Source organism: Dendrobates tinctorius, unplaced genomic scaffold (assembly GCF_039654945.1).
Source record: "Dendrobates tinctorius isolate UK_male_01 unplaced genomic scaffold, ASM3965494v1 ptg000016l, whole genome shotgun sequence".
In the NCBI taxonomy this organism is placed as follows: Eukaryota; Metazoa; Chordata; class Amphibia; order Anura; family Dendrobatidae; genus Dendrobates; species Dendrobates tinctorius.
The window spans coordinates 54,016,949-54,043,522 of NW_027361684.1; the positions used below are offsets into that span (position 1 = coordinate 54,016,949).

The following is a 26,574-nucleotide window of genomic DNA, read 5'->3' on the forward strand; positions in this document are numbered from 1 at the left end:
AGTCGATATAGCATTACTACAGGAGACACACCTACCCCAGGGGGATTTCTTCCGTATGCAGAAACTATGGGTGGGAAAAGTAATTGGGTCAGGCTCCCTGGGACGAAAGGCAGGGGTGATGATTCTAATTAACAAAAATTTTAATCACAAGATAGTGTCTCAGAACAATGATGAAGAAGGGAGGTATATTTGCATCAAGCTTACCAGTCCACAGGGAGAGTTTGATATATATAACATATACGCCCCTAACAATGAACAAACTTCATTTTTTAACTTTATCACTACTGAACTGGGAAAAGACACAGAACTCAAACGGATAGTCGGAGGGGACTTTAATGCAGTGGTTTCAAGGGGGGAAGATAAGAGATATAGTAGAGATGACGGCAGACCAATTAGGGAGGTAAAAGGATTAATGGTCAAGCTTTTGGAGGACACAAATTTAAAAGATAGTTGGAGAATGCTTCACCCAAATGACCGGGAATACTCTCATTACTCGCATCCACACGAAGCGTGGTCTAGGATTGATTACATTTTGGTAGACCAATTTCTGATGCATAGGGTAAGGGATGTGGATATTGGAGATATGGTGATATCGGATCACAGCCCGGTGCTTCTAGAAATTACTGATACAACACTGAGGGGGACGGACTACTTGTGGAGGTTTCCGTCGTTTCTACTTGGAGACAAAGAATTTGCCAAAACACTGAACGAATGGTGGGAAGACTATAGCAGAAACAATAGTGAACATGAGGCGGATATAATGTTGTTCTGGGAAGCAGCAAAAACAGTATTAAGGGGAAGATTGATGGGACATGTAGCTAAACTTAGGAAACATACCCACAAACAATACCAGGCTGCAAGTGAGACCCTCAGAGAGAAGTATACATGGTATCTAGAAAACAAGACACAAGAGGCAAAGGAGGAGTGGAAAGCAGCAAGTCAGGAATTTCAATCCTGGGCGGGGAAAAGGGAGGATCTGATAAGATCACAGCAGGAAGTTGATTTGCACAAATTTGGCAATAAGGCAGGGAGACTGTTGGCCAATCTGGCAAAAGGGCGACGACCAATGACTTTGATAACTAACATGACTAGACCGGACGGAAGCAAATCCACAAGCCCACAAGAGATTACCGAGTTTCTGGGGGATTATTATGCAAAATTATATAGTAAGGGGGAAGAGACGGTTGGCAGGGAAAATGACTGGTTGAAAAGCATAAAACTCACGCAAATCAATGCGGAAGAGCTGTCTAGATTGAACGCAGAAATAACATTAGAAGAAGTACAGACGGTAATAGGGGATCTGAACGTACACAAGGCACCGAGACCTGACGGGTTTAATGGGGAATTTTATAAAGTAATGAGAGAGCAGGTAGCACCGATCCTGACTAGAATGTATAACAAAATAATGGGAGGAGGGGGAATTTCGGGACACCTTAACACTGCGTACATAAAATTGATACCCAAGGGAGACAGAAATCTAGATAACCCAGCAAACTATAGGCCAATTTCATTGTTAAACCAAGATCTCAAAATCTTGGCCAAATTGATGGCCAATAGATTGGCGGAGATACTACCAAACTTAATATTACCGGCACAATCGGGGTTCGTTAAGGGGAGGGCAGCGGTGACGAATGTGCGGAGGGCTATGCTGGTAATGGATGCCATTAGACATAGGGATCTTCAAAAGGAGGAGTGTCCAGCCATGGTCACACTTGATGCTGAGAAAGCGTTTGATAGCGTGGGGTGGTCATGGCTGGAGACGGTACTAGACAATATGGGGATACGGGGAGCCTTTCGTACATTCATAGGGGTATTGTATGCGAATCCTCAGGCGAGGGTGGCGATGCCCGGGTTCCTGTCGAGATCTTTCCCATTGAGCAAAGGGACTAGACAGGGATGTCCACTGTCACCCCTCCTGTTTAATCTGGCCATTGAGCCTTTGTCTAGACTGTTAAATGAAGGAGATTGTTTTGAAGGTATTAGGGTCGGGAAGGAACAATTGCGTTCAGCCCTATTTGCGGATGATATCATACTATTTATGAACAATCCTCAGAGGGATCTCCCAAAAGTGACACAACAGATAGAGGAGTTTGGGGGATTATCAGGCTTTAAATTGAACAGAGCAAAGTGTGAAATTTTGTTTCTGTGTGAGCAAAAGATGAAACTGATGGTTGACGAGGGAACAAGAGATGGCATCTCTGGGATACCGATAGCACGGTCTCACCTTAAATATTTGGGAATACAGATGGGACGTACAACAGCGTCAATATACGAATTGAACTACAAACCTTTGATACAAAAAATAGAACGGGAACTAAAGATGTGGGAGGGGCTGCCGCTATCATTACTAGGTAGAAATCATCTTTTGAAGATGATGAGTTTTCCAAAATTACTCTACCCAATGCAGACAATCCCCATGTTATTGAAGCATACAGACATAAATAGACTGAATAAAGCATTCTCGACATTCTTGTGGAGGGGGAAAAGACCGAGAATCAAAACGGAAAAATTAATGCAATCTTTGGAAAAAGGAGGCATCAAAATGCCAAATATTAGAGGGTATAACTTGGCATGCCTGATGAGGCACGTCATAGACTGGTTAAGGAAGACAAACGGACACTCAGACATACGTTTAGAGAGTGAGTTCTGTAGACCCTGGGATTTGGGGGCATTACTTCACACGTCATTGGCTAACATACCGAAGAAAATCAAACACTCACTGGTATGTAGAGATACGGTGATGGCTTGGAAAGCAGTAAGAAAAAAATTTGGTTTGTCCTGGAGAATCTCCAAACATCTAAATATATGGAAATTCCCAGATTTCCCAGCGGGAAGGGACAATAAATTATTTTCAGAATGGAGGAGTAAAGGGATAGAAGGGGTGACGTATCTATTACATGAAACGGAGAACAGGTGGCTGACATACCAGGAAATAGTGACAAAATATGGGCTATCCACATTCCAAATCCTTCAATACAAACAGATAGAAAAAGGGTTAATGTCACAATTGAGGGATGTTAGTATGGAACAGGTGACAAATGACATGGACCGAATTATTATGAAAGATAGACATGAGAATACTATTTCAGCTTTATATAAAGCTATGAGAGAGGTTTTGATTCCAATATGCCCAGAACAAATCTGGAGAGCATGGGCAAGACAATTAGAGGACGTCGAAGTGGGGGACAAGATATTGCAGGGGTGGATGACAATGAGGAAGGAGGTGATTAATGAAGGGTGGAGTGATACACAATTCCGGTTGATGCATAGAGCAATCTATGGTTTTAATATCCCAATCACACAACAGATAAGCAGAGTGATCCATTGTCCCAAATGTAAATGGCCAAAAACGGACCTGTTTCATGGGATCTGGCAATGCCCAGAGAGCCAGAAATTCTGGAAAAGATTGCAAACATTTTTACAAAAAGTGGGGAGTGTGGAAGTCTAAATGGATCCATTGCTGTGGATCTTCCATTATAGGAACAAGGGGCAAATAATAGCAGGAGGGGGTGACCAGAGGCCCAAATTACCAAAATTGTTTCATGGAGTGGCTATGATAGGCAAAAGGGCTTTATTGTCCAAATGGCTGGAAGGAAGTGTGCCGTCAGAGGAAGAAGTGTTGAGGCAGATTAAATCATTACTCAGAATCGAACAGCTGGAGGCGGAAAGGAATAAGGAGGGCCTGACGGGTAAATTTTTCAAAAAATGGAGGAATTTCATAGTGCAACAGTGCGGTGAAGAGGAAATAAGGAAAATAGTAACTCCCTTTAAGTATACAGAATGGTATATATTGGAAGATATCCATGGCAATTTGGGGAAATTGAAGGTGATTAATGAAGGTGAGATGTAAGGTCTGGGTGGGGACGGGGGATAAAACATGTGATGCTATATCACAGAGGTGGTGCTTATAATCTGTGTTTTCCAAGTGGTCTAGGCATAAAGTGTGTGCGAAGTTGCGAGGGGGGTTACCGAAAATGTACGATGACTAGGGTTTGCTTAAGGGAGGGTTGGATGGGAGGAGGATAGGCTAAGTTATTGCCTGTTCATTGGAAATACGTTTTAATATATGAAACGGTGCATTGTTAATGAAAATTTGAAATAAAGTTTGTGTTTAAAAAAAAAAAAAATGGCATAAAAGCCGTCCCACTAACGACAAGGTGACTCTGATCGGGACAGTCCCACACTGTCTAATATTAAAAACCTTACCATGTGTTAACCATGTGTCAAAGAGTTCTATAATGCTGTAGATATGCCCCCGATCCAACCTGAAAGCTAAGAAAAATAACTTATTATACTCACGGCGGTCAGGTCCGATGGGTGTTGCTGGTTCGGGTTCGGCGCCTCTCATCTTATAATTCGCCGCCCTCCTGCTTGCTTCATGGTCCCCAGCATCGCACTCCTGCGCAGGCGTACTTATCTGCCCTGTTGAGGGCAGAGTAAAGTACTGCAGTTCACAGGCGCCGGGAAAGGTCAGAGAGGCCCATCACCTGCGCACTGCAGTACTTTACTCTGCCCTCAACAGAGCAGAGAAGTACGCCTTCGCAGGAGCGCGATGCCGGGGAGCCATGGAGCAAGCAGGAGGGCGGCATCGCAAGAAGATGGGAGGCACCGGACCTGCTCTGCTGGTGAGTATAATAAAACTTATATCACCTTCCCCCATGACGGCACCACGGAGAGAGGGGAACTGCCCCACGGGGACAGGAAACCTACCGATAAAAAGGCGGTACCTCTCTCCCGCATCAGTTGGTTTCCTGTCCCCATAAGGGAACCTACAGACTTACCGGATGCCGGGGCCGACCAGTCTGGTGGATGGCAGCGGGAGCCCCCTGTCCCAGCTGGGGCGGTTACCCGAGGCGCCACCACTGGGGGTCAGTGGGCCTCCAGGGTGTGCTGGGGGGAGAGACGGCAGCAGGACGATCTGTCCTCCCTCAGGATGGCGTCCTTCCATGGTGGCCGGAAGCGGCCCTTTGCCGGAGCAGGTACCGGGGTGGGAGTGCGCCAGCAGGCGCAGGTATCCCCATGCGCGCCGGGGGGGGACGCTGCTGCCAAGCAGGACACCATTGGAGCCGGCGGTGGTGCGCTCGCGTGAGGTGGCAGAGGCCGGGGAACGCCACCACCCGCGCAATGCACCTCAGGGAAAGCTGGCGGTGTGCACGCTCAGGGCGAGGCGGCAAGAGGACGCCGCCAACCGCGCAGTGCACCTCTGGGAAGGCCGGCGGTGGTGCGCACGCACGGGGCGGCGACACTCACGCGCCTGAGGGCAGGAGGAGGCGCCGTCGTCCGTGCAATTCACCACTGGGAGCAACTGTGGGGTGCACACACGGAGGGCGGGGCATCGCAAACCAGCTGGGGCGCGCATACAAAAAAAAAATTTTCTTTGTGGAACTCGCCCTCACGTGGCTTAAAAGCGCACAGGGGGCATAGCGCGGACTGTCACCTATCAGAACCACTATGGGGCTAGTACACACCAGGCTTAAAAGGACTATCCAGGATGCCATGTTTAGTGGGTTGGAGCAGAAGAAAAGGAGGTCATTTCCCATGAACGATAAATTCCAGGCGCTCATACAGAGGGAATGGAAAAGGCCAGAGAAGAAAGGCCTCCTAGCACCAAAAAGGAAATACCCCTTTGAAGAACCAAGCTGCTCGTTTTGGGATAAGGCACCAAATGTGGATGTAGCGATAGCAAAGGCCTCGAAAAAATTTTCTCTGCCGTTCAAGGACATGGGGACACTGAAAGACCCTATGGATAAGAAAGCGGATACATTCCTAAAAGGAGCCTGGGAGGCAGACGGAGGTGGACTAAAACCCGCTATAGCTGCCACTTGCACAGCCAGAGCCCTGATGGTGTGACTGGACCAGCTGGATGACCAACTAAGGACCAAAATGCCAAGGGGAGCAATCCTGGAATCCGTCCCGTTAATGAGAGGAGCAGCGGCATTTAGAGCGGACGCATCCGCGGACTCAATCAGGTTGACAGCCAGAGCAGCCTCATTTTCGAACGCAGCACGAAGGGCTCTATGGCTCAAGTGCTGGACGGGAGACCTGCAAACAAAAACAAAGTTGTGCTCCATCCCCTGTGAAGGGGAATTCCTTTTCGGGCCTACACTGGATGACATTCTTGAGAAAGCGGGGGATAAAAAGAAGTCTTTCCCTAACCCATCCAATTTCCCCTTCAAGTGGGAAGATAGAAGAGGCAAAGGGAAGGAGTTCATGTTCGGGAAACCGGCAGACAAGAAGCAATCCCAATGAAGGTGTCTTCCAGGTAGGAGGAAGATTGAGCTTCTTCCCGACCTGGGAAAAGATATCAAGCAGTTCCTGGATACTAAGCATCGTAGAAACAGGTCTCAAACTAAAATTCCACACCTCACCCAAACCCTCTTTCGTAGTGACACCACAGAGGCAGTCGATAGAAGAGCAAGTTGCAGTACAACGGGAGCTTCAGACCCTGGTGGAGAAAGCGGTGTTGCAGGAGGTTCCCCACCAAGAAAAAGGAGAAGGCTTCTACTCCCCTATCTTCTTGCGGAAGAAACCGGATGGGACATTCAGGACGATAATGAACCTAAAAAAGTTAAACAAATGCCTAGTGATTCCTCCATTCAAGATGGAGACAATAAAGTCTGCAGTAAAGATATTGTTTCCAGCTTGTTACATGGCAGTACTCGACTTAAGACGCATACTATCACGTCCTCATACACTCGGACTACCGCTGGTTTCTCAGAATAGCAGTCACGATAGGGGTAGAAATAAAGCATTATCAATTCAAAGCCCTCCCATTCGGGCTGGCCATTGCCCCGAGAGTATTCACGAAAGTCATATCGGAGGTTATGGCGCACTTGAGAGAACAGGACATCCTAATAGTCCCATACTTGGACGACTTCCTAATCGTAGGCAACTCCCCCGATCATTGCAGAGACCAGTTGAACCAGACTATGGAATTTTTGTCCAACCTAGGTTGGCTGCTGAACCTACCGAAATCTCGGTTAATTCCGAGCCAGATGCAGGAATATTTGGGCATAACCATAGATTCCGTCAGGCAGGAGTGCCACCTTCCCGAAGGGAAAAGGTTACACATAGAGCAGCTAGCAAGAGGAGCAATAACACGGACACTAATGACACTCAGGAAGGCCATTTCCTTGCTCGGCTCAATGACAGCCTGCCTACCAGCGGTCCAGTGGGCCCAAGCTCATACAAGAGATCTCCAGTGGGAGATACTAGAGGCAGAAATTTCTCTTCACGGGAATTTAGAAGGGCAGTTAAACATCTCTCCCGTAACAGCTCGCTCTCTACAGTGGTGGACGAAACCATCCAACCTATCCAGGGGGGTTCATTGGGTAATACCGGTCTCTCAGATTCTTAATACGGACGCAAGCCCCAGGGGGTGGGGGGCTCACTGGGACAACCAGATAGCACAAGGAGCCTGGACAGAAAACTAAAGGACAGCCTTCTCGAATATGAAGGAGCTATTAGCGGTGAAGCGCGCCCTCCTGTTTTTTTCTAAATCCCCTCAAAGGCCAGCACATAAGGGTGTTCTCCGACAACAGCACTGTAGTTGTTTACTTGAATCATCAGGGGGGCACGAGATCCCGTACCCTTATGGAAGTGACAAAGTCAATTTTCCACTTGGCAGAAGGGAACCTAGGCTCACTAACGGCATTACACATAAAAGGGTCAGACAATGTGATGGCGGACTTTTTAAGTCGCACACAGCTGAAGCAGGGTGAATGGGAGCTGAACCAGGAAGTTTTCAACCAGATCACAAAGCTATGGGGGATACCCAACATAGACCTGTTCGCCAACAAAACGAATCGGAAAGTGAAAATATTCTGTTCCATAGACCCATCCGGGGACCCGGTAGCCCTGGACGTCCTTAGGATCCCCTGGCACTTTCCCCTGGCATATGCGTTCCCACCAATAGCCTTAATTCCATCAGTTCTGAGTAAGATTCGGGAGGACAAAGCAAGGGTAATATTATTAGCCCCCTTCTGGCCGAGAAGGACGTGGTTCTCTTGGCTGAGGAGAATGTCCATCTCCGATCCTTGGGTCCTCCCGGATATCCCGAACTTACTCTCCCAGGGCCCAGTACTGCACCCTCAAGTGGAGAACCCACATATGACGGCCTGGAATTTGAAAGGGCTCTATTAAACAACAGAGGCTTCTCCCAAAATGTAATATCCACGCTACTGCGAAGTAGGAAGCCAATAACCACTAAACAGTACGGGAGGGTCTGGAGGAAATTCCTTTCAGTGTCAAAGGCTAGTCCAAAGGGGAAGGTACCCATATCAAAGATCTTAGAATTCCTACAAAGGGGGTTAGAGAAAGGCCTAGCTACCAGCACACTAAAGGTTCAAGTGGCAGCCCTGGGGGCCCTATACAACTGTGACTTGGCAGGGAATCGTTGGGTGTCCAGGTTCATTAAGGCAGTCAGTAGATCCAGGCCCGTGTCTTCCCTAATCACCCCTCCCTGGGATCTAAACTTTGTACTCTCAGCCCTGACCAAGCCTCCCTTTGAGCCTTTGCAGAGGACACCACTGAAATTAATATCTTTCAAGACCTCCCTCCAGGTAGCCCTCACATCGGCCCGTAGAATTAGCGACATCCAGGCCCTGTCAGCCTTTCCTCCATTCACACAGTTCCTGGATGACAGGGTGGTACTTAGAAGAGACCCAGCATATCTGCCGAAGGTAGCATCCCAATTCCATCGAACCCAGGAAATCTCCCTCCCCTCCTTTTGCCCCAATCCCAAAAACAAGGGAGAAGAAGCTCTACACACATTAGATGTCAGGAGATGCCTAATGGAATACCTAGCGGCAACCAGGGAGTGTAGGAAGGATAGGGCTCTTTTTGTCTGCTTCCAGGGGCCAAAGAAAGGGCGAAAGGCATTAAAAGAGCACACTGGCGAGGTGGATAAGGGACGCCATCACCTTGTCGTACTCGTCAGAAGGCGCGGACATCCCAGGCAGAATAACGGCCCATTCCACAAGAGCGGTGTCAACTTCCTGGGCGGAGAGAGCAAGCGTCTCCATTGAGCAGATATGTAGAGCCGCTACTTGGTCTTCTCCTTCAACTTTCTTTAACTACTATCGGCTGGACCTAGCCACCTCCTCAGATCTAACCTTTAGTAGAAGGGTGCTGGAGTCAGTGGTGTCCCCCCCCCAATAGATAGTCTCTGCAATTCTCTCCGTGGTGCTGTCATGGGGGAAGGAGAAAATCGTAGTTACTTACCGATAACGGTATTTCTCCGATCCCATGACGGCACCCGTATATTCCCTCCCTACACGCATGGGGTGCACACTTATTGTAAATATAGTTTAGTCAGAAAGTCACGTGGTGTCTCCTATACACAGTTTAATAATTATAGAAATTCCTTTTTTCTTAAGTGTTGTGTTAGTATTAGGCTGAAGTTCCATTAATGCTCTGTAAAACAACTGATGCGGGAAATAGGTACCGCCTTTTTATCGGTACGTTTCCTGTCCCCGTGGGGCAGGTCCCCTCTCTCCGTGGTGCCGTAATGGGATTGGAGGAATACCGTTATCGGTAAGTAACTACGATTTTTTCTTCTCTTGCAGGTCGGATTGGAGGCTTATCTACAGCATTATACAATTCTGTAGATAAGCCCTGAAAGGCTGTGGCCGCATCTTATATCTGCCAAAACATATGACAAGTTTCCTTTAATGATGTTAATGTTGTATGCTACCTGACAGTAGGGAAAGCAAAAGTTAATGTTTGGTACTAGCCCATAATGGAAGTGGCTAAGGTGAAGGGCCTGAGACAGTTCCTGTCAGAATGTTAGAAAGGGCCCAGTATGCGTAAAGGAAAAACACAAGGTCTGATGTGAGCAGTGCCACATGATGTTGGTGTCTCTAACAAGATGGGAGACAGAGCCTGAGGGTGGTGAAATCCTAGTAGAGAGAAAAGTGACCAAAAGAACAAAGTGATCAATTGGAGACGGGTAATGGGTCAGGACGCCCTAAGTTTATAACTCGCAGAGGTAGCTGGCCTAAGACGAAGAGAGTGCCCTGGGCGTGAGTTCCAGAGACAGAGAAGAGGAGTACCAGCCATACTAGCAATATAGAGGGGGGAGAATACGCGGAACCGCGGGTTGAGAATAGGACTCTTACTAACTGGACTGTAGTATTGAGCTGGGCTGTGGTGAAGTGTAGAGGAACGCTGAAGATAAGAGGGAATAGAGGATAAAATTGATATGTGGAAAATGCTCCATAAAGGAAAGGAAAATGTTAATGAAAGTGCTACCTCCTGTATATAATCCCTACCAATTTATCGCTGAGTAAAAAGTTTATTTTTGACTGGTGGTCTCCCTTACTGAACTGTCAAACACCTGGTCCTGGCCAACCCAAGTCATCAGTTTAAATGCGGCCTGCAAAAGTGTAGCGCCCCCACACCACAAGTCCACACACCCAGCCCAGAACCCCAGCTTCATGAACCATGACGGGACGCAAGAGACAACTACCTTGCCCACCACTACCGCCTCACACCACAATACAGACCTTACTCTTATATAAGTATCACAGTTTCGCCTCCTGTACTTAGTGCGGCCTTTCTCACAGAACGCACAGCTCTCCTGTTATCAGGTTTGCATTGCCTGTCCCAGTGCAGATTGGTGTGTGTGTATGTGACACAAGGTTCATCTTCGATTTATAATGTAATGTATAATCAGGCCATCAGGCCCCTGGCCTACTACCGCTTCATTGATGATATTTTAATCATCTGGACGGAGTCTGAGCAACAGCTAAAGACGTTCCACGAACAGTTTAATCAATTTCATCCCACCATCAATTTAACACTCAACTACTCCAGTACTGAGATTAATTTTTTGGACACCATCATTAAGCTAAAAAACAATGAAATAGAGACATCCCTGTATCAGAAGCCAATTGACCGTCCAACATACCTTAAATGGGACAGTTTCCATCCAAAACACATAAAGAACTCTATTATCTATAGCCAAGCCATCAGATACAATCGTATATGTTCCAACCCCATGGATAGAGACAAACACCTTGGTCGCTTCAAAAAGACCTTTTTGAATCAGGGTTACCATCCAAGAACAACTGAAAACCAAATTACAAGAGCCACCAGATTGTCAAGGAATCACCTGCTAAATTACAAAGCTAAAGAAGAAAATAACCGAGTGCCTCTAGTAGTCACCTACCACCCAAATCTGGAGGTGCTAAGGGGAGCTGCACGGAAATTACAACCTTTACTACAAAAAGATGCCCGATTGAAATCCATTTTTCCAGACCCCCCACTGCTGTGTTTTAGGCAGCCCCCAAATTTAAGAAGCATCATTGTCAGAAGCTCCCTGTCCTCTCCAACAGCTGCAGGAACCTTTCCTTGCAACCAGAAAAAATGTAAAACCTGTCCATTTATAATGACCACGGACAAGATAAAGATCCCCAACTCACATCAGGACTACAAGATCGCAGGTACTTTCAGCTGCATTACATCTAATGTGGTGTACTTAATTATTTGTACTAAATGTCCAACTGGGGGTCTGTATGTGGGGGAGACAGGGCAAAAGCTTAGAACAAGGATGAATTCTCATCGCCACACAATAAGAGAAAAAAGAATGGATCTACCTGTGGCAAAACATTTCTGTATCCCTGATCACAGCAGCGTGGATATGAAATTACTGGTATTGAAAGGTAACTTCAATTCTCAGAGAGAGAGACGAGTTTGGGAGTACAAATTTATGACGAACTTTGACACTCTCAGTGCTGGAATGAATGTGTCGCATGGATTTATGTCTTTTTACATCAATTAAGGAATTTCCTTTTAAAACCGTGTGGGGGCATCACAACACAGAACTAGACCCCAATCAGAGGACCATAAAACATCCGGACTCCTTATCTATGAACTGGTCCAATGTTTATATTTATGTTTCTCCCTCTCCCATATTGATAGTTCTGCTTCACGTCACTTGTCTTATCTATTGCATTTTTTCTAGGCTGTATTGTGCATAAATATGTGACTTCAGATTTTGTATTAGTCTAGCCTGATGAAGAGACCTGAGTAGTCTCGAAAGCTTGCAATGTGTTACCATCTTTTCAGTTAGCCATTAAAAGGTATCAACTACTGAGGACTCTCAATCCTGAATATTTTTCTAATGTAATGTATATTCACTTTTCTATTTCTAGCTGTCAGAGAGCAACAAATTTTGGAGAAAGAAAGGAGAGCAAAACTACAGTATGAGAAACAAATAGAAGAGCGATGGAAGAAGCTCGAAGAGCAGCGTGTGAGAGAGGATCAGAAGCGGGCAGCGGTGGAAGAGAAGAGGAAGCTGAAAATAAGAGAGGAAGAAGTAAGAGACATCCTCTACCCCTGTGAATGACAGCTTCTTCCTTAGTAATTTTCAGAATTGGCAGAATTAAGTTCAGACAACCATTTAAAATTGCCGACTTGACTGGCTCCATGTCCTTGTCTGAATTAAAGGAAACCTGTCAGCAGGATTGTGCACAGTAACCTACTGTCACTGTCAGGTCGGCACTGTTATACTGATTAAAATGATACCTGGGGGATGAACTCTGTCTTGTGGTTGTTATTTAATCTTTATTTTCAGTTTTGAGTTACCCGGCTTGTGGGGGGTCTTCATGTGGTGCTCTGATTATGATTTCATGCGTTTGGCTTCTGACAGGTCACTGAGCCCTCAGTGATCTGCCCCCTAGTTTACATAATGAGATCCCTTTGAAAATGGCGTTGGCTGCACAAGCGCAGTAGCAACTATTGATGATCTGATAGCTGCTACTGCGCAGGCATCGCCATCTTGCTAGAGAAAAAAAAATTCCACCAAGATGATGCCGATAGGTTGCTATGGCGGATTTTTTTTTTAGGAACTTCAGGATTACATCAAACAAATGTGTATATAATTCATTACACCTGCGATAAGGCTGCAGCTCAGGCGCCCCCGCAGGCAGCTGCCTGCAGAAGTGTTATTTTTTTTTCCAAGATATATATAATATTCATTATGTAAACTAGGGGCAGGTCTGTGAGGGATCAGTGACCTATCAGCAGTCTGCATTATGAATATCTAATCAGAGCACCACATGAAGACCCCACACAGGCCTCCCTGGAGCACAAGCATGTAATTAAATCAAAACTGAAAATAAAGTTACACAAGAACCACAAGACAGATTTCATCAAACAAGGTATCATTATAATCAGTATAACGGCGCCGACCTGCAATGTCCGTCGGTTACTGTGCATAATCCTGCTGACAGGTTCCCTTTAAATCCGTCTAAACAAGTCATTGTGTGGTCCCTTTTCCCCAAGGACTGAAAAGATGTTTGCCTGAACACGTACTCATTGATAGCCGTCCATTTGTGTCATATTAGGGTTGTTTATGGGAAGTTGTTTTTTTTGTGAAAATGTAAAAAAAAAATACACAGTGCATTTTTTTTCAAAATTTGTGATACATTTTCTAGAAAAAAAAATAATAATTTTGGGTCAGTGATCTAACAATCAGAAAAACGGAGCACTCATTTTTTTGTTGTCTTTTTTTTGCTTCTCCACTCAAATGTAAATGTATAAAAGTGAACACTTAGGCCTAACTCAGACATCCATGTTTTCCATATGAATTCTATTGGTGTTTTTGGCAGAACGCCTAGTTATTACAGTCTCTGGGGCTGCTCTCGTGTCCGTGTTTTGTGTCCACTTGTATGTAACCTAAATATTAGCACAATATAACAGATATATAACCTATCCTGCAGTTTTTTGCATATAACCCTATGGCCCTTTCCTTGCTCATTTTTCATTCTTCCGTGTCCATTACTGCAGTGAGAGTTGATGCAATAGTTGGTTGACCAGTATAACTACATCACAATCTCCGTGTCACTTGTGAATTACGGCGGCCATAATTACTTCTAGTCAATGGAAGGTGAATGTTTATATTTTGCCTTTGCTTTGTAATTGCATCAAGTCACTGAGCGTTCTTATCGGGGGTTTTTTTTTTTAAATGATGCTTTCCCCCACAAAAGAAGTATTGTTCGAACTTTGTTCCAATAGTGTATAAAAGCTTATCTTTCTATTTGTAATCAGAAATGATTGATTTCCATGTGGTTTATTGTCATGTCATTGCTTTCTAACTAGTGTGTGACATATCTGTTGCCTTTATGGTGAGATTATATTTAACATCTTGCCATGCACACTGTCAGTGGCATGTAGTCCACTCCTTCCTGTATTTCCTGGCCAACTGTCTGCACCTGTCCTATATCCGCTGCATAGTGCAGTAAGCACTCGTGGAAGGTCGACGCATGCACACATGTCCGATCCCTGTCGCCAGTCTGACTGGCCCCTGCATATCATATCACTATTGACATAAAATATATTAAATGAAATAAATCAAATGACATTAACCCCTTCCCGACCTGAGACACAGCGTATGCGTCATGAAAGTCGGTGCCAATCCGACCTGCGACGCATATGCTGTGTCATGGGGGGAACGCGTTCCTGCGGGTCAGGTTACCGGAGTCACTGAAAGGTCACAGGACCCCATGTGCTTCACCCCGGGGGGGTGTCTTAGCCACTCCGTGGCTACGATCGCTCTGATTGGCTGTTTTCACGTTTGACAGCCAATCAGAGTGATTGTAATATTTCACCAATGAAATTTGGTGAAATACTACAATCCAGACATGGCCGATGGTGCAATAGCATCTGCATGGCTGGAGACCGAGATCCGACCCCCCCCAACCACCACCACCACCGACTGACGGCGCCGATCAGCCGCCGTCATCATCTGCTCCCCTTCCCTCCTCTCCCGCCACCTTCCGATCACCCCCCCCTCACCCTCCACGGTGCCTCCGATGTCCCTCTGGCCGTCCCGGTGTCCCGCCGTCCCGGATCATGGGCGCTACCATCTTGGAAAATGGCGGACGCATGCAAAGTGCGCCCGCCGGAATCTGCAAAGCTGCAGATTCATTCATTTATTTTGATCACTGTGATAAACTCTCACACTGGTCAAAATAAAAAAAGTAAATCACCGCCCCCCTTATCACCCCCATAGGCAAGCACAAATAATAAAATAAAGAAAATAATTTTATTTTTCCATTAGGGTTAGAATTAGGGTTAGGGTTGGAATAAGGGTTAGGGTTAGAAATAGGGTTAGGGTTGGAATTAGGGATAGGGTTTGAATTGGGGTTAGGGTTGGAATTGGGGTTAAGATTAGGGTTAGGGGTGGGTTGGGGTTGGATTAGGGTTAGGCTTGTGGTTAGGGTTAGAGTTGGGATTAGGGGTGTGGTTAGGGTTGTGATTATCGTTGGGATTAGGGTTAGGGGTGTGTTGGGGTAAGGGTTGGAGTTAGCATTGAGGGGTTTCTACTGTTTAGGCACATCACGGGGGTCTCCAAACATTACATGGCGCCACCATTTATTCCTGCCAATTTTGCATTCAAAAGTCAAACAGAGCTCCCTCTATTCCGATCCCCGACGTGTTCCCAAACAGTGGTTTACCCCCACATATGGGGTATCAACGTACTCAGGAAAAATTGCACAACAACTTTGGGGGTCTAACTTCTTCTGTTACCCCTGGGAAAATAAAAAAATCGGGGCTAAAATAATTATTTTTGTGGAAAAAAAATGATTTTTTATTTTCACGGCTCTACGTTATAAATTTCTGTGAAGCACTTGGGGGTTCAAAGTGCTCACCACACATCTAGATAAGCTCCTTGGGGGTCTAGTTTCCAAAATGGGGTCACTTGTGGGGGGTTTCTACTGATTAAGCACATCAGGGGCTCTGCAAACGTAACATGACGCCCGCAGACCATTCCATCAAGTCGGTATTTCAAAACGTCACTACTTCCCTTCCGAGCACAGACGTGCGCCCAAACAGTGGTTCCCCACCACATATGGGGTACCAGCGTACTCAGGAGAAACTGGACAACAATTTTTGCAGTCCCAATTTCTCCTGTTACCATTGTGAAAATAAAAAATAGCGGGCTAGAAAATCATTTTTTGAGGAAAAAAAATTATTTCTATTTTCACGGCTCTGCGTTATAAACTTCTGTGACGCACCTGGGGGTTCAAAGTGCGCACTATGCATCTAGATAAGTTCCTTGGGGGGGGTCTAGTTTCCAAAATGGGGTCATTTGTGGGGGAGCTCCAAAGTTTAGGCATACATGGGCTCTCCAAACATGACATGGTGTCCGCTAACGATTGGAGCTAATTTTCCATTCAAAAAGTGAAATGGCGCTCCTTCCCTTCTGAGTACTGCCATGCGCCCAAACTAGGGGCGGACCTACCGCCCGTGCAGCCCGTTCATTGAACGGGGGCCCACGGGGAGAGGGGGCCCATCCAGCCTCCAGCACCACATGGCTAATTAATGGCTCCAACCATCCCGCATTGCACTGAGCCACCACGCCCCCCCATCCACCTGACGCCATGCTCGCTGTCCCAGATAGACGTATCGCAGCCTGAAATAATGTGGCTCGGCTGTGTGTGTTCTGTGTGCACAGGACCTGTGAGAGGGGAGGAGTCAGGGGTCACATGATCAGGGGCCGTGTCTGCCTCTGTGTCTGTCTGCACTCTGCGGGACTCTGCTGTGCTGGTTGTCATGGAGGGTGCTGGATGAGGTAAAGTTTCTGTGTGGGTTCAGGAGGGTTTTACAGTGTGGATGTAGCAGAGCCGTGTGTTTTTGAGGTGTGCGGAGCCGTGTGTGTACGAGGTGTACGGAGCAGAGGAATACGTGGATTTCGTCCGCGCTTCCCAAATGATGAAATTCCAGAAGGTTAATAAAGTTTGACAGTGGTTTATTCTACTCGTTTCAAGGTTTTTTGCAACCTCTTCTTCAGGTAGTAAGGGCAAGTTAGGATAGGATATGGGTTGAACTAGATGGACTTAAAGTCTTCCTTCAACCTTAATAACTATGTTACTATGTTATGTTCTGGAATTTCATCATTTGGGCAGCGCGGACAAAATCCACGTATTCCTTTGCAGAGTTCTGTTTCAGATAGTCGGTGACCGACTTGTGGATCTGCAGCAGCCCTTATCTATACATGCTTTGAATACCTATTACCAGGTGAGCAGTTTTCTGTCAAACCGCTTACTTTATTTGTGGGATAAGACCCTATATTGCGCTTGTGTCTCCCTCTTTCCTCACAATACTATGAGGTGTACAGAGCAGAGCCGTGTGTGTACGAGGTGTATGGAGCGGAGCCGTGTGTGTGTACGAGGTGTACGGAGCGGAGCCGCGTGTGTACGAGGTGTACGGAGCGGAGCCGCGTGTGTACGAGGTGTACGGAGCGGAGCCGCGTGTGTACGAGGTGTACGGAGCGGAACCGCGTGTGTACGAGGTGTACGGAGCGGAGCCGCGTGTGTACGAGGTGCACGGAGCGGAGCCCCGTGTGTATGAGGTGTACGGAGCGGAGCAGCGCATGTACAAGGTGTATGGAACAGTGTGTGTACGAGGTGTACGGAGCGGAGCTGCGTGTGTACGAGGTGTACGGAGCGGAGTCGCGTGTGTACGAGGTGTACGGAGCGGAGCCGTGTGTACGAGGTGTACGGAGTGGAGCCGCATGTGTACGAGGTGTACGGAGCGGAGCCCCGTGTGTATGAGGTGTACAGAGCGGAGCGGCGCATGTACAAGTTGTATGGAACAGTGTGTGTACGAGGTGTACGGAGCGGAGCTGCGTGTGTACGAGGTGTACGGAGCGGAGTCGTGTGTGTACGAGGTGTACGGAGCGGAGCCGTGTGTACGAGGTGTACGGAGTGGAGCCGCATGTGTACGAGGTGTACGGAGCGGAGCCCCGTGTGTATGAGGTGTACAGAGCGGAGCGGCGCATGTACAAGGTGTATGGAACCGTGTGTGTACGAGGTGTACGGAGCGGAGTCGCGTGTGTACGAGGTGTGTGGAGCCGTGTGTGTGTACGGAGTGGAGCCATATGTGTACTGGATGTACGGAGCGGAGCCAAGTGTGTACGAGGCATACAAAGTGGGCTTTTCCCACGGACACAGGAGTACACGGCAGAGCCCGGAGGAGCACTTTAAAACTCGCACATGACGTTCCACCGGAAGTGATGTGCTGGAAACTGACCGGAAATGAGGTAATTTCATGAGGAGATTGTGATGGAACCAGGAATGCATCACCATGTCCTCCTCCGACAGCGCGGACAGCAGGATCGCCTTGGAATCAGGGATGCCGGCCATGTGAGCGGATCATGATATTCACCGGGAGGCTCAGGTGGGCATTACAGTGGAGCCAGGCTGCTATAGTATCTTTATAGAATCTTTCTTTCTCTCTCTCTCTGTTTCTTTCTTTCTCTGTTCTTTCTTTCTCTCTGTTTCTTTCTCATTCTCTGTTCTGTCTTTCCCTCTCTTTTTTCTCTCTCTGTTCTTTCTCTGTTCTTTCTATTCTCTTTCTCTCTGGTCTTTCTTGACTTCTTTCTCTCTTTCCCTTCTTTCTTTCTTTCTTTCTTTCTTTCTTTCTTTCTTTCTTTCTTTCTTTCTTTCTTTCTTTCTTTCTTTCCTCTTGGTCTGGCCTGCCCTGCCTGCTCCAGGTAAGAGTACCAGAGCCGAGCAGGACTGAGGGACTGGGACCGAGGCAGGCATGATTTTGGGGGACTCCTGGGGGAGAACTGAAGCATGGCAGGCATGATTTTTGGGGGTCTCCGTCCTGGGGGAGAACTAAAGCATGGCCTGGCTGCTCATGATTGGGGGGGCCACTGGCCTGGGGAGAAGGGAAGCATGGCCTGGCTGCTCATGAATGTGGGGGCCCCTGGCCTGGGGAGAGCTTGTAGCATGGCCTGGCTGCTCATGAATGGGGGGCCCCTGGCCTGGGAAGAAGCAAGGCCTGGGTGCTCATGAATGTGGGGGCCCCTGGCCTGGGGAGAGCTTGTAGCATGGCCTGGCTGCTCATGAATGGGGGCCCCTGACCTGGGGAGAAGCATGTCCTGGCTGCTCATGAATGGGGGGGCCCCTGGCCTGGGGAAAAGCATGGACTGGCTGGCCTGGGGAGAAGCATGGCCTTGGCTGCTCATGAAGGGGGGGGGGCCCTGGGGGAGATAGTTGGCTGCTCATGAATGGGGCGGCTCATGGGGGGAGAAGAAACATGAATCGGGCGGCCCACATAGGGGGAGAAGCAGCATAAACTGGGGGGGGCACATGGGGAGAAGCAGCATAAACTGGGGGGGCGGGAAGCACTATGCCAAAAGTAGACCTCATATGGGGGAGAGCATTATGAAACAAAGGGAAACGGGGGTGCCTATATATATGACCTGGAGGCTGTCTTGGGCTATATATGTTATTTAGAGGCTATGCTGGGCTGTATATATTACCTGGAGGCTGTGCTGGGCTGTATATATTACCTGGAGGCTGTGCTGGGCTGTATATATTACCTGAAGGCTGTGCTGGGCTGTATATATTACATGAAGGCTGTGCTGGGCTGTATATATTAACTGGAGGCTGTGCTGGGCTGTATATATTACCTGGAGTGGAGACTATGCTGGGATGTATATATCACCTGGAGTGGAGACTATGCTGGGATGTATATATCACCTGAAGGCTGTGCTGGGCTGTATATATTACCTAAAGGCTGTGCTGGGCTGTATATATTAACTGGAGGCTGTGCTGGGCTGTATATATTAACTGGTGGCTGTGCTGGGCTGTATACATTACCCGGAGTCTGTACTGGGCGCTGTATATATTACCTGAAGGCTGTTGCTGGACTGTATATATTAACTGGAGGCTATGCTGGGCTGTATATGTTATTTGGAGGCTGTGCTGGGCTGCATATATTAACAACTAGAGGCAATGCTGGGCTAGTGGGATATATATGTTATTTGGAGGCCGTGCTGGCCTGTATATATAATTTGGAGGCTGCAACTGGCAAATAATAAATACAGCCCAGCAGCACCCTACAGATATATCCAGCCCTGCATAGCCTCAATATTAGATAACAACAAATAACAAATAACTTTGCTGCCCTATGAAGGGCGGGGGGGCCCGAAAAAATTTTTGCACAGGGGCCCACTACAGTCTGTGTCCGCCTCTGGCCCAAACAGTGGTTTATGACTACATATGAGGTATCGGTGTACTCGGGAGAAATTGCCCAACAAATTTTAGGATCCATTTTATCCTGTTGCCCATGTGAAAATGAAAAAATTCATGCTAAAAGAAAATTTTTGTTGGGAAAATTAAAATGTCCATATTTTCCTTCCACGTTGCTTTAGTTCCTGTGAAGCACCTGACTGGTTAATAAACTTCTTGAATGTGGTTTTGAGTAGCTTGAGGGGTGCAGTTTTTAGAATGGTGCCACTTTTGGGTATTTTCTGCCATATAGACCCCTCAAAGTGACTTCAAATGTGAGGTGGTCCCTAAAAAAAATGGTTTTGTAAATTTTGTTGTAAAAATGAGAAATTGCTGGTCAACTTTTAACCCTTATAACTTCCTAACAAAAAAAAGTTTTGTTTCCAAAATTGTGCTGATGTAAAGTAGACATGTGGGAAATGTTATTTAGTAACTATTTTGTGTCACATAACTCTCTGGTTTAACAGAATAAAAATTCAAAATTTGAAAATTGTGAAATTTTCAAAATTTTCACCAAATTATCGTTTTTTTCACAAACGCAAAAATTATCAACCTAAATTTACCACTAACATGAAGCCCAATATGTCCCGTAAAAACAGTCTCAGAATCGCTATGATCTGTTTGAAGCGTTCCTGAGTTATTACCTCAAAAAGGGACACTGGTCAGAATTGCAAAAAATGGCCAGGTCATTAAGGTCAAAATAGGCCGAGTCATGAAGGGGTTAAATATACTGGTGAGTTAACCATGTGTTGTCACTAGTCCAGGACTCCAACTTCAGAGACACCCTGATCCACTGGACCCTATAGCACTTGAAAAATATTTTTTTATAAACCTTTTTTCAGCTTTTACAGCTATATTCTTAGATATATTTTTCAGTGCTACCTTAATTTTCTTTATTCAAGTTTTCATGTCATTATTACCCTGAATTGTCGCAGTTTGCTCTGCAGTCTTTTGCCGTGCAATGTTATAAATTCATTGAAACCATGTGCTCAGGGGTGGATTAAGGGTAGGCAGGGCCCCGGGCTGTTCAGACTCTGTGGGCCCCTCGGTCATGTGACGGGGTCACGTGATGAGGTCGGGAAGTCACTAGTTTTCAGGACGCATACGGTGCGTCAAGGAGCGGGAAGGGGTTAAATACTGAGGTAAAAAACTCAGCAAATACACAACGAGTGCACGAGGCCTCACAAATACTGATTTAAAAAACACAAAATACTCAGTGTGTCCATGAGGCCTTACAAATACTGAGTGAAAATCTCACCAAATACTCAGCGTGTGCACGAGGCCTTATGAATACTGAGGTAAAAACTCACCAAATACTCAGTATGTGCACGATGCCTTACAAATACTGGAAGGCTTCCACCTAACATCGAAACCAGCTAATAGTCTGCAATCACCTGCTGACCTGGACCCATGACCTGTCTGACAAGTTACTTCACATGAGTCACACAGAGGCTTCTGCTTCATGAACTTCCCCAGATAGAAGAAGCGGCCTCCGGTGTGCAGCCTGTGGCCGGATACACAGGAAGAGACGCTACTCGTCAAAGGCTGTGCCCAACATGGCAGCAGAAGGGTTATTGCCACAGACCAGTCGCCGTCACCTCACACACTGGACACGACACTGCATCTGGTGACGAACAAGTGCACATTGTGCAATGTTAGTCATGTCCCAGATGTTCAGAATGTGGAGGACCAAGGGGGGACAAAAAAGACCCCAGGATTGACACAGGAGCATGGGAAAGTGGATGGCGGTCGGAGGGGCAGGGTTTATATAGGGGTTGGAGTAAAAAAAATAAATAAATAAAAAAAAATATATATATATATATATATATATATATATATATATACACATACATACACATACACACACACACACACACACACACACACACACATATTACTACATGCGGGCAGTGCACGCATGCTCAATCCTCTGGTTGTATAACTTTTAACTGGTCAAAACATTTATCTCAGTAGGCCAAGAAAGAAATGTGGCAGGAATAAAGTACACCTCATAGTAACTTATGTGTGAGGCAGAGGAGACAAGACCCGCCATCTCGTGCCCACCTTACTAGAGGTGCGCACTGCCCACATATAACAAAGTTGATGGAAACAGACGACTTCCACTATGATGATTGGTTACCGGCCGCCCGACCACACCCATTTCACAACTAGTCACACCCATGTCCACGACTAGAGTTGAGCGACTTTAGTCTGATCGGGTTTCATGAAACAAAATTTGTTTCAGATGAAACTGGTCCGACTAGGGCAAAAAAAGTCGGAGTTTCGTCCGAAACCCAACCCCAATGCAAGTCAATGGGAAATAAAAGTCGGCATTGAGCGGATGACATTCATCCACTCAATGCGGACGTTTCATGAAACCCGATCCGACTAAAGTCGCTCAACTCTATCCACGACCCAACCACATCCATTTAGCACTGCTGATCACACTGACTGGTACTGAGGGCACAGTGGCTGGCATTATGGGCACAGTGGCTTGTACTGTGGGCACACTGACTGGTACTGAGGAAAAGAAAGGACAGAGAGAGAGAAAGAAAGGAGAGAGAGAGAAAAAAAGAAAGGGAGAAAGAGAGAGAGAAAGAGGGGAAAGAACATAGAGAAAGAAAGAAAAAGAACAGAGAGAAAGAAAGAGAAGAGAGAGAGAAACAGAGGGGCAAAGAAAGAGGGGAAAAAAAACAGAGAGAGAAAAAGAAAAAGGGGAAATAAAGAACAGAGAGAGAAAAAGAAAAAGGGGAAATAAAGAACAGAGAGGGAGAGAGAAAGATAGAGGGGAAAGAATAGAGGTAAAAGAATAGAGAAAAAGAAAGAACAGAGAAAGAAAGGAAGAACAGAGAGAGAAAGATTAGAGAGAAAGAAAGGGGAAAGAAATAACAGAGCAAAAGAAAGAACAGAGACAGAAAGAAAGAACAGAGAGAGAGAAAGAAACAGAGAGATTCTATAAAAATACTATAGCAGCCGGCTCCCATTGTAGTGCCCACCTGAGCCTCCCGATGCAGGACATATGATCCGCTCACATGGCCAACATCCCCAAGTCCAAGGCGATCCCGCTGTCGGAGGAGGACATGGTGATGATCTGAAGCATTCCCTGAAGTGCCTCCATGTTTCCGTCACAATCTCCTCCTGAAATGTAACGTCACGTGTGAGTTTTCAAGTGCTCCTCGGAGCTCCGCCATGTACTCCTGTGTCCGCGGGAAAAGTAAGCTCCCGGTCGGGGCAGTGGGGCCGACTCTCAAAATCTTGGACGGTTGGGAGGTATGAATGCTCCCCATCATACACCTTGTACGCGCATGGCTCCGCACACCTCCTATACACACACGGTTCCGCTTTGTATACACCTCGCACACACACGGCTCCACTCAGTACACACATGGCTCTGCTCTGTAAATCTCTTACACATGTGGCTCTGCTCCGTACACCTTGTACACACGCGGCCACGCTCTGTAAACCTTGTACACATGTGGCTTTGCTCCGTACACCTCGTGTACACACGCGGCTCCGCTCCGTACACCTCGTGTACACACGCGGCTCCGCTCCGTACACCTCGTGTACACACGCGGCTCCGCTCCGTACACCTCCTGTACACACGCGGCTCCGCTCCGTACACCTCGTACAGACACGCGGCTCCGCTCCGTACACCTCGTACAGACACGCGGCTCCGCTCCGTACACCTCGTACAGACACGCGGCTCCGCTCCGTACACCTCGTACAGACACGCGGCTCCGCTCCGTACACCTCGTACAGACACGCGGCTCCGCTCCGTACACCTCGTACAGACACGCGGCTCCGCTCCGTACACCTCGTACAGACACGCGGCTCCGCTCCGTACACCTCGTACAGACACGCGGCTCCGCTCCGTACACCTCGTACAGACACGCGGCTCCGCTCCGTACACCTCGTACAGACACGCGGCTCCGCTCCGTACACCTCGTACAGACACGCGGCTCCGCTCCGTACACCTCGTACAGACACGCGGCTCCGCTCCGTACACCTCGTACAGACACGCGGCTCCGCTCCGTACACCTCGTACAGACACGCGGCTCCGCTCCGTACACCTCGTACAGACACGCGGCTCCGCTCCGTACACCTCGTACAGACACGCGGCTCCGCTCCGTACACCTCGTACAGACACGCGGCTCCGTACACCTCGTACACACGCGGCTCCGTACACCTCGTACACACGCGGCTCCGCTCCGTACACCTCGTACACACACACAGCTACATCCACCCTGTAAACCCCTCCTGACCCCACACATACTTCCCTCATTCAGCACGATGACAACCTGCACAGCATAGTCCTGCATACATCAAGGGCTCACTGTGCGCACAGGACCTGTGATGAGGTCACAGGAGGGGAGGAGTCAGGGGTCATATGATCATGGGCATCCGACCGAGACCCCTGATCATGTGACCCCTCATCACAGGTCCTGTGCGCACAGAGCAGGGATTTATAAGTGAGGGGCTGCAGTGGCCGTTGGTCTGTCTGGGAGTGCGAGGATGGGGTCGGTACATGGGGGGGCTGTGGCACTATGGTGGCGGATTATAATGGGGCAATTTACCCAGGCCTGGTGGGCCCCCCCACACCACTGGGCCCTGGGCTACCGCCCAGATTGACCTCATTATAATCCGCCACTGCATGTGCTTCACCCACACAAGAGTTAGTAAAAAAAAAAAAAAAAAGTATGGTAATTGAAAAACCATGTTAATTTGCAGGGAGACTATGGTCCTTGTTTGTCAAATATTTTAAGACAGGTTTTGGCAGAGACTGAGCCCCAGGATGTATTTCATCCATTTTTAGGGATCAGACGCCAAGCAGGGGTTGTCCACTACTGCACAAAGGTTTTAAAAGAAATTAGTTCAGTTCCCCATCGAGAATAAAAAAAACAATGTATGCTCTCCTCCCGTATCTGTGCCGTTATGCTCTCCTCCCGTATCTGTGCCGTTCCCTTGATGTCGGTGACGATAAAAATCGGAGACATACTTTTTACTTCCAAGTTCCATCTCTTTCATCCGCTTTTCACTGATCCATTGTTAAGTCAATTGATAAATGAAAGTTCAGTAGACATGCTTCAGTTTTTAGAAATGGATTTGAAAAAAAAAACTGAGGCAATACAGATAATGCATGAACGAAAAAACAAAACAAAAAACTTTTCTTTACATGGATATAGAAATAGATGTGTGATTTTAGCCCAAATTTGGGCCTGCGGCATGAACCTTTTCTTAAATTTTTCACATTATTATTATTATTATTTATTATTTTTTTTTATTTTTTTTTTTACAAATGATGATAAATATGTTGGATGACTAAATCTCTTGTCAGAAGAATCTAATTTTTTTTTTTTTTTAGTTGTTCTGGATGCCGCGTTCTCCTAAATCTAAATTTACGGTATTTTTCTTTGTTTTCCCTTTCCTATTGTTTACTGAGATATGCCTCTTCATTGTATGTAAATCTTGTCTTTTTATGCAAGTGGTCTTCTTCTCTTCTCTATGGAAGACTTATTGAGGACTACACCCAGTTGGCTAAAAAGACAAAATTTCCCTAAGGCCTCTTTCACACATCAGTATTTTTGATCAGTATTTCATCAGTATTTGTATGCCAAAACCAGGAATGTCTCCAAAATAAGGAACAGGAGTCAGTCTTTCAATTATATTTTTTTTCTCGTTAAGTTCCATTCCTGGCTTTGGCATACAAACACTGATGCAAAATACTGACCAAATACTGACGTGTGAATGAGCCTTAAAGGGAAGAAGAGGCCACATCACAAAAACTGAGGGGCACAAAAGAAAAATGATGCTAGAGACATATACATCATGCAAAAAAATAAATAAATACGGTGTGTATGTATGTGTGTGTAAAATATATTATCAAGTGGAAGGTTGTCTTTAAAAGCTTCATATACTATTTGGAATACAATTTTATAATGGAGATGTGTTTTTGAACATCGTTCAGTCTCTTTCACATACAGTAAATTAGTATATGTAGGAAACCTCAACACGGAATGTCTTTTCTAGCTAATTATCTATGATGGATTCTCTATATTGGGAAGTTTCTCTATCACATCTCCATTGCTACTCAGGAAAAACCATGTAAATTGAATATTGATTGTTGGTGCGGTGATTGCATCCTAAACGATTTTCGGTCCTAATGACCTTTATCGGCATTGTTCCTGCAATCTAGAGGTTGATTAATTGTCACGCTTATTAAAATCCAATGACCAGAAATGCAAATGTTTTATCATTTTGTAATTTTTTTTTAATCTCCTTTATCATATCTCACCTTGAAATGCCGACTCGTGCTGTGAAATGTAGTTTTGTAACTGTCCCCTTCCTACATACAGCAAGAGAGACAGAAGGAGGAGTGTGTGACTGCCGAATTAGGCTACAATAGGGTCTATTTGGAGTGGATTACTATGAAGATGCTTGGGTCTGTGTGGGCAGGGCTGCCACTAGGAATTTCAGGGCCCCAAACTGGCAAAATTTTCGGGGCCCCCTTGAGACTCCGCCCAGGCTCCACCCCTCAAACTGTCCA

The 26,574-nt window shown here is 46.7% G+C and overlaps 1 protein-coding gene and 1 long non-coding RNA gene across 12 annotated transcripts in view; both read left to right on the forward strand.

Annotated features, from left to right (window-relative positions):
* Positions 1–26,574, forward strand: part of MAP7D2 (MAP7 domain containing 2) — a 190,471-nt gene that overhangs the window by 85,461 nt on the left and 78,436 nt on the right. For all 11 annotated transcript variants that reach the window (XM_073565861.1, XM_073565865.1, XM_073565864.1 and 8 more), the window contains one exon: positions 12,156–12,319. In XM_073565861.1, coding sequence (XP_073421962.1) covers positions 12,156–12,319 — 164 coding nt within the window. The remainder of the gene's footprint in view (positions 1–12,155; positions 12,320–26,574) is intronic.
* LOC141080569 (uncharacterized) lies at positions 21,886–24,728 on the forward strand. Its single transcript, XR_012228969.1, has 2 exons — positions 21,886–24,340; positions 24,470–24,728. It is a non-coding gene; the product is annotated as an uncharacterized lncRNA (long non-coding RNA).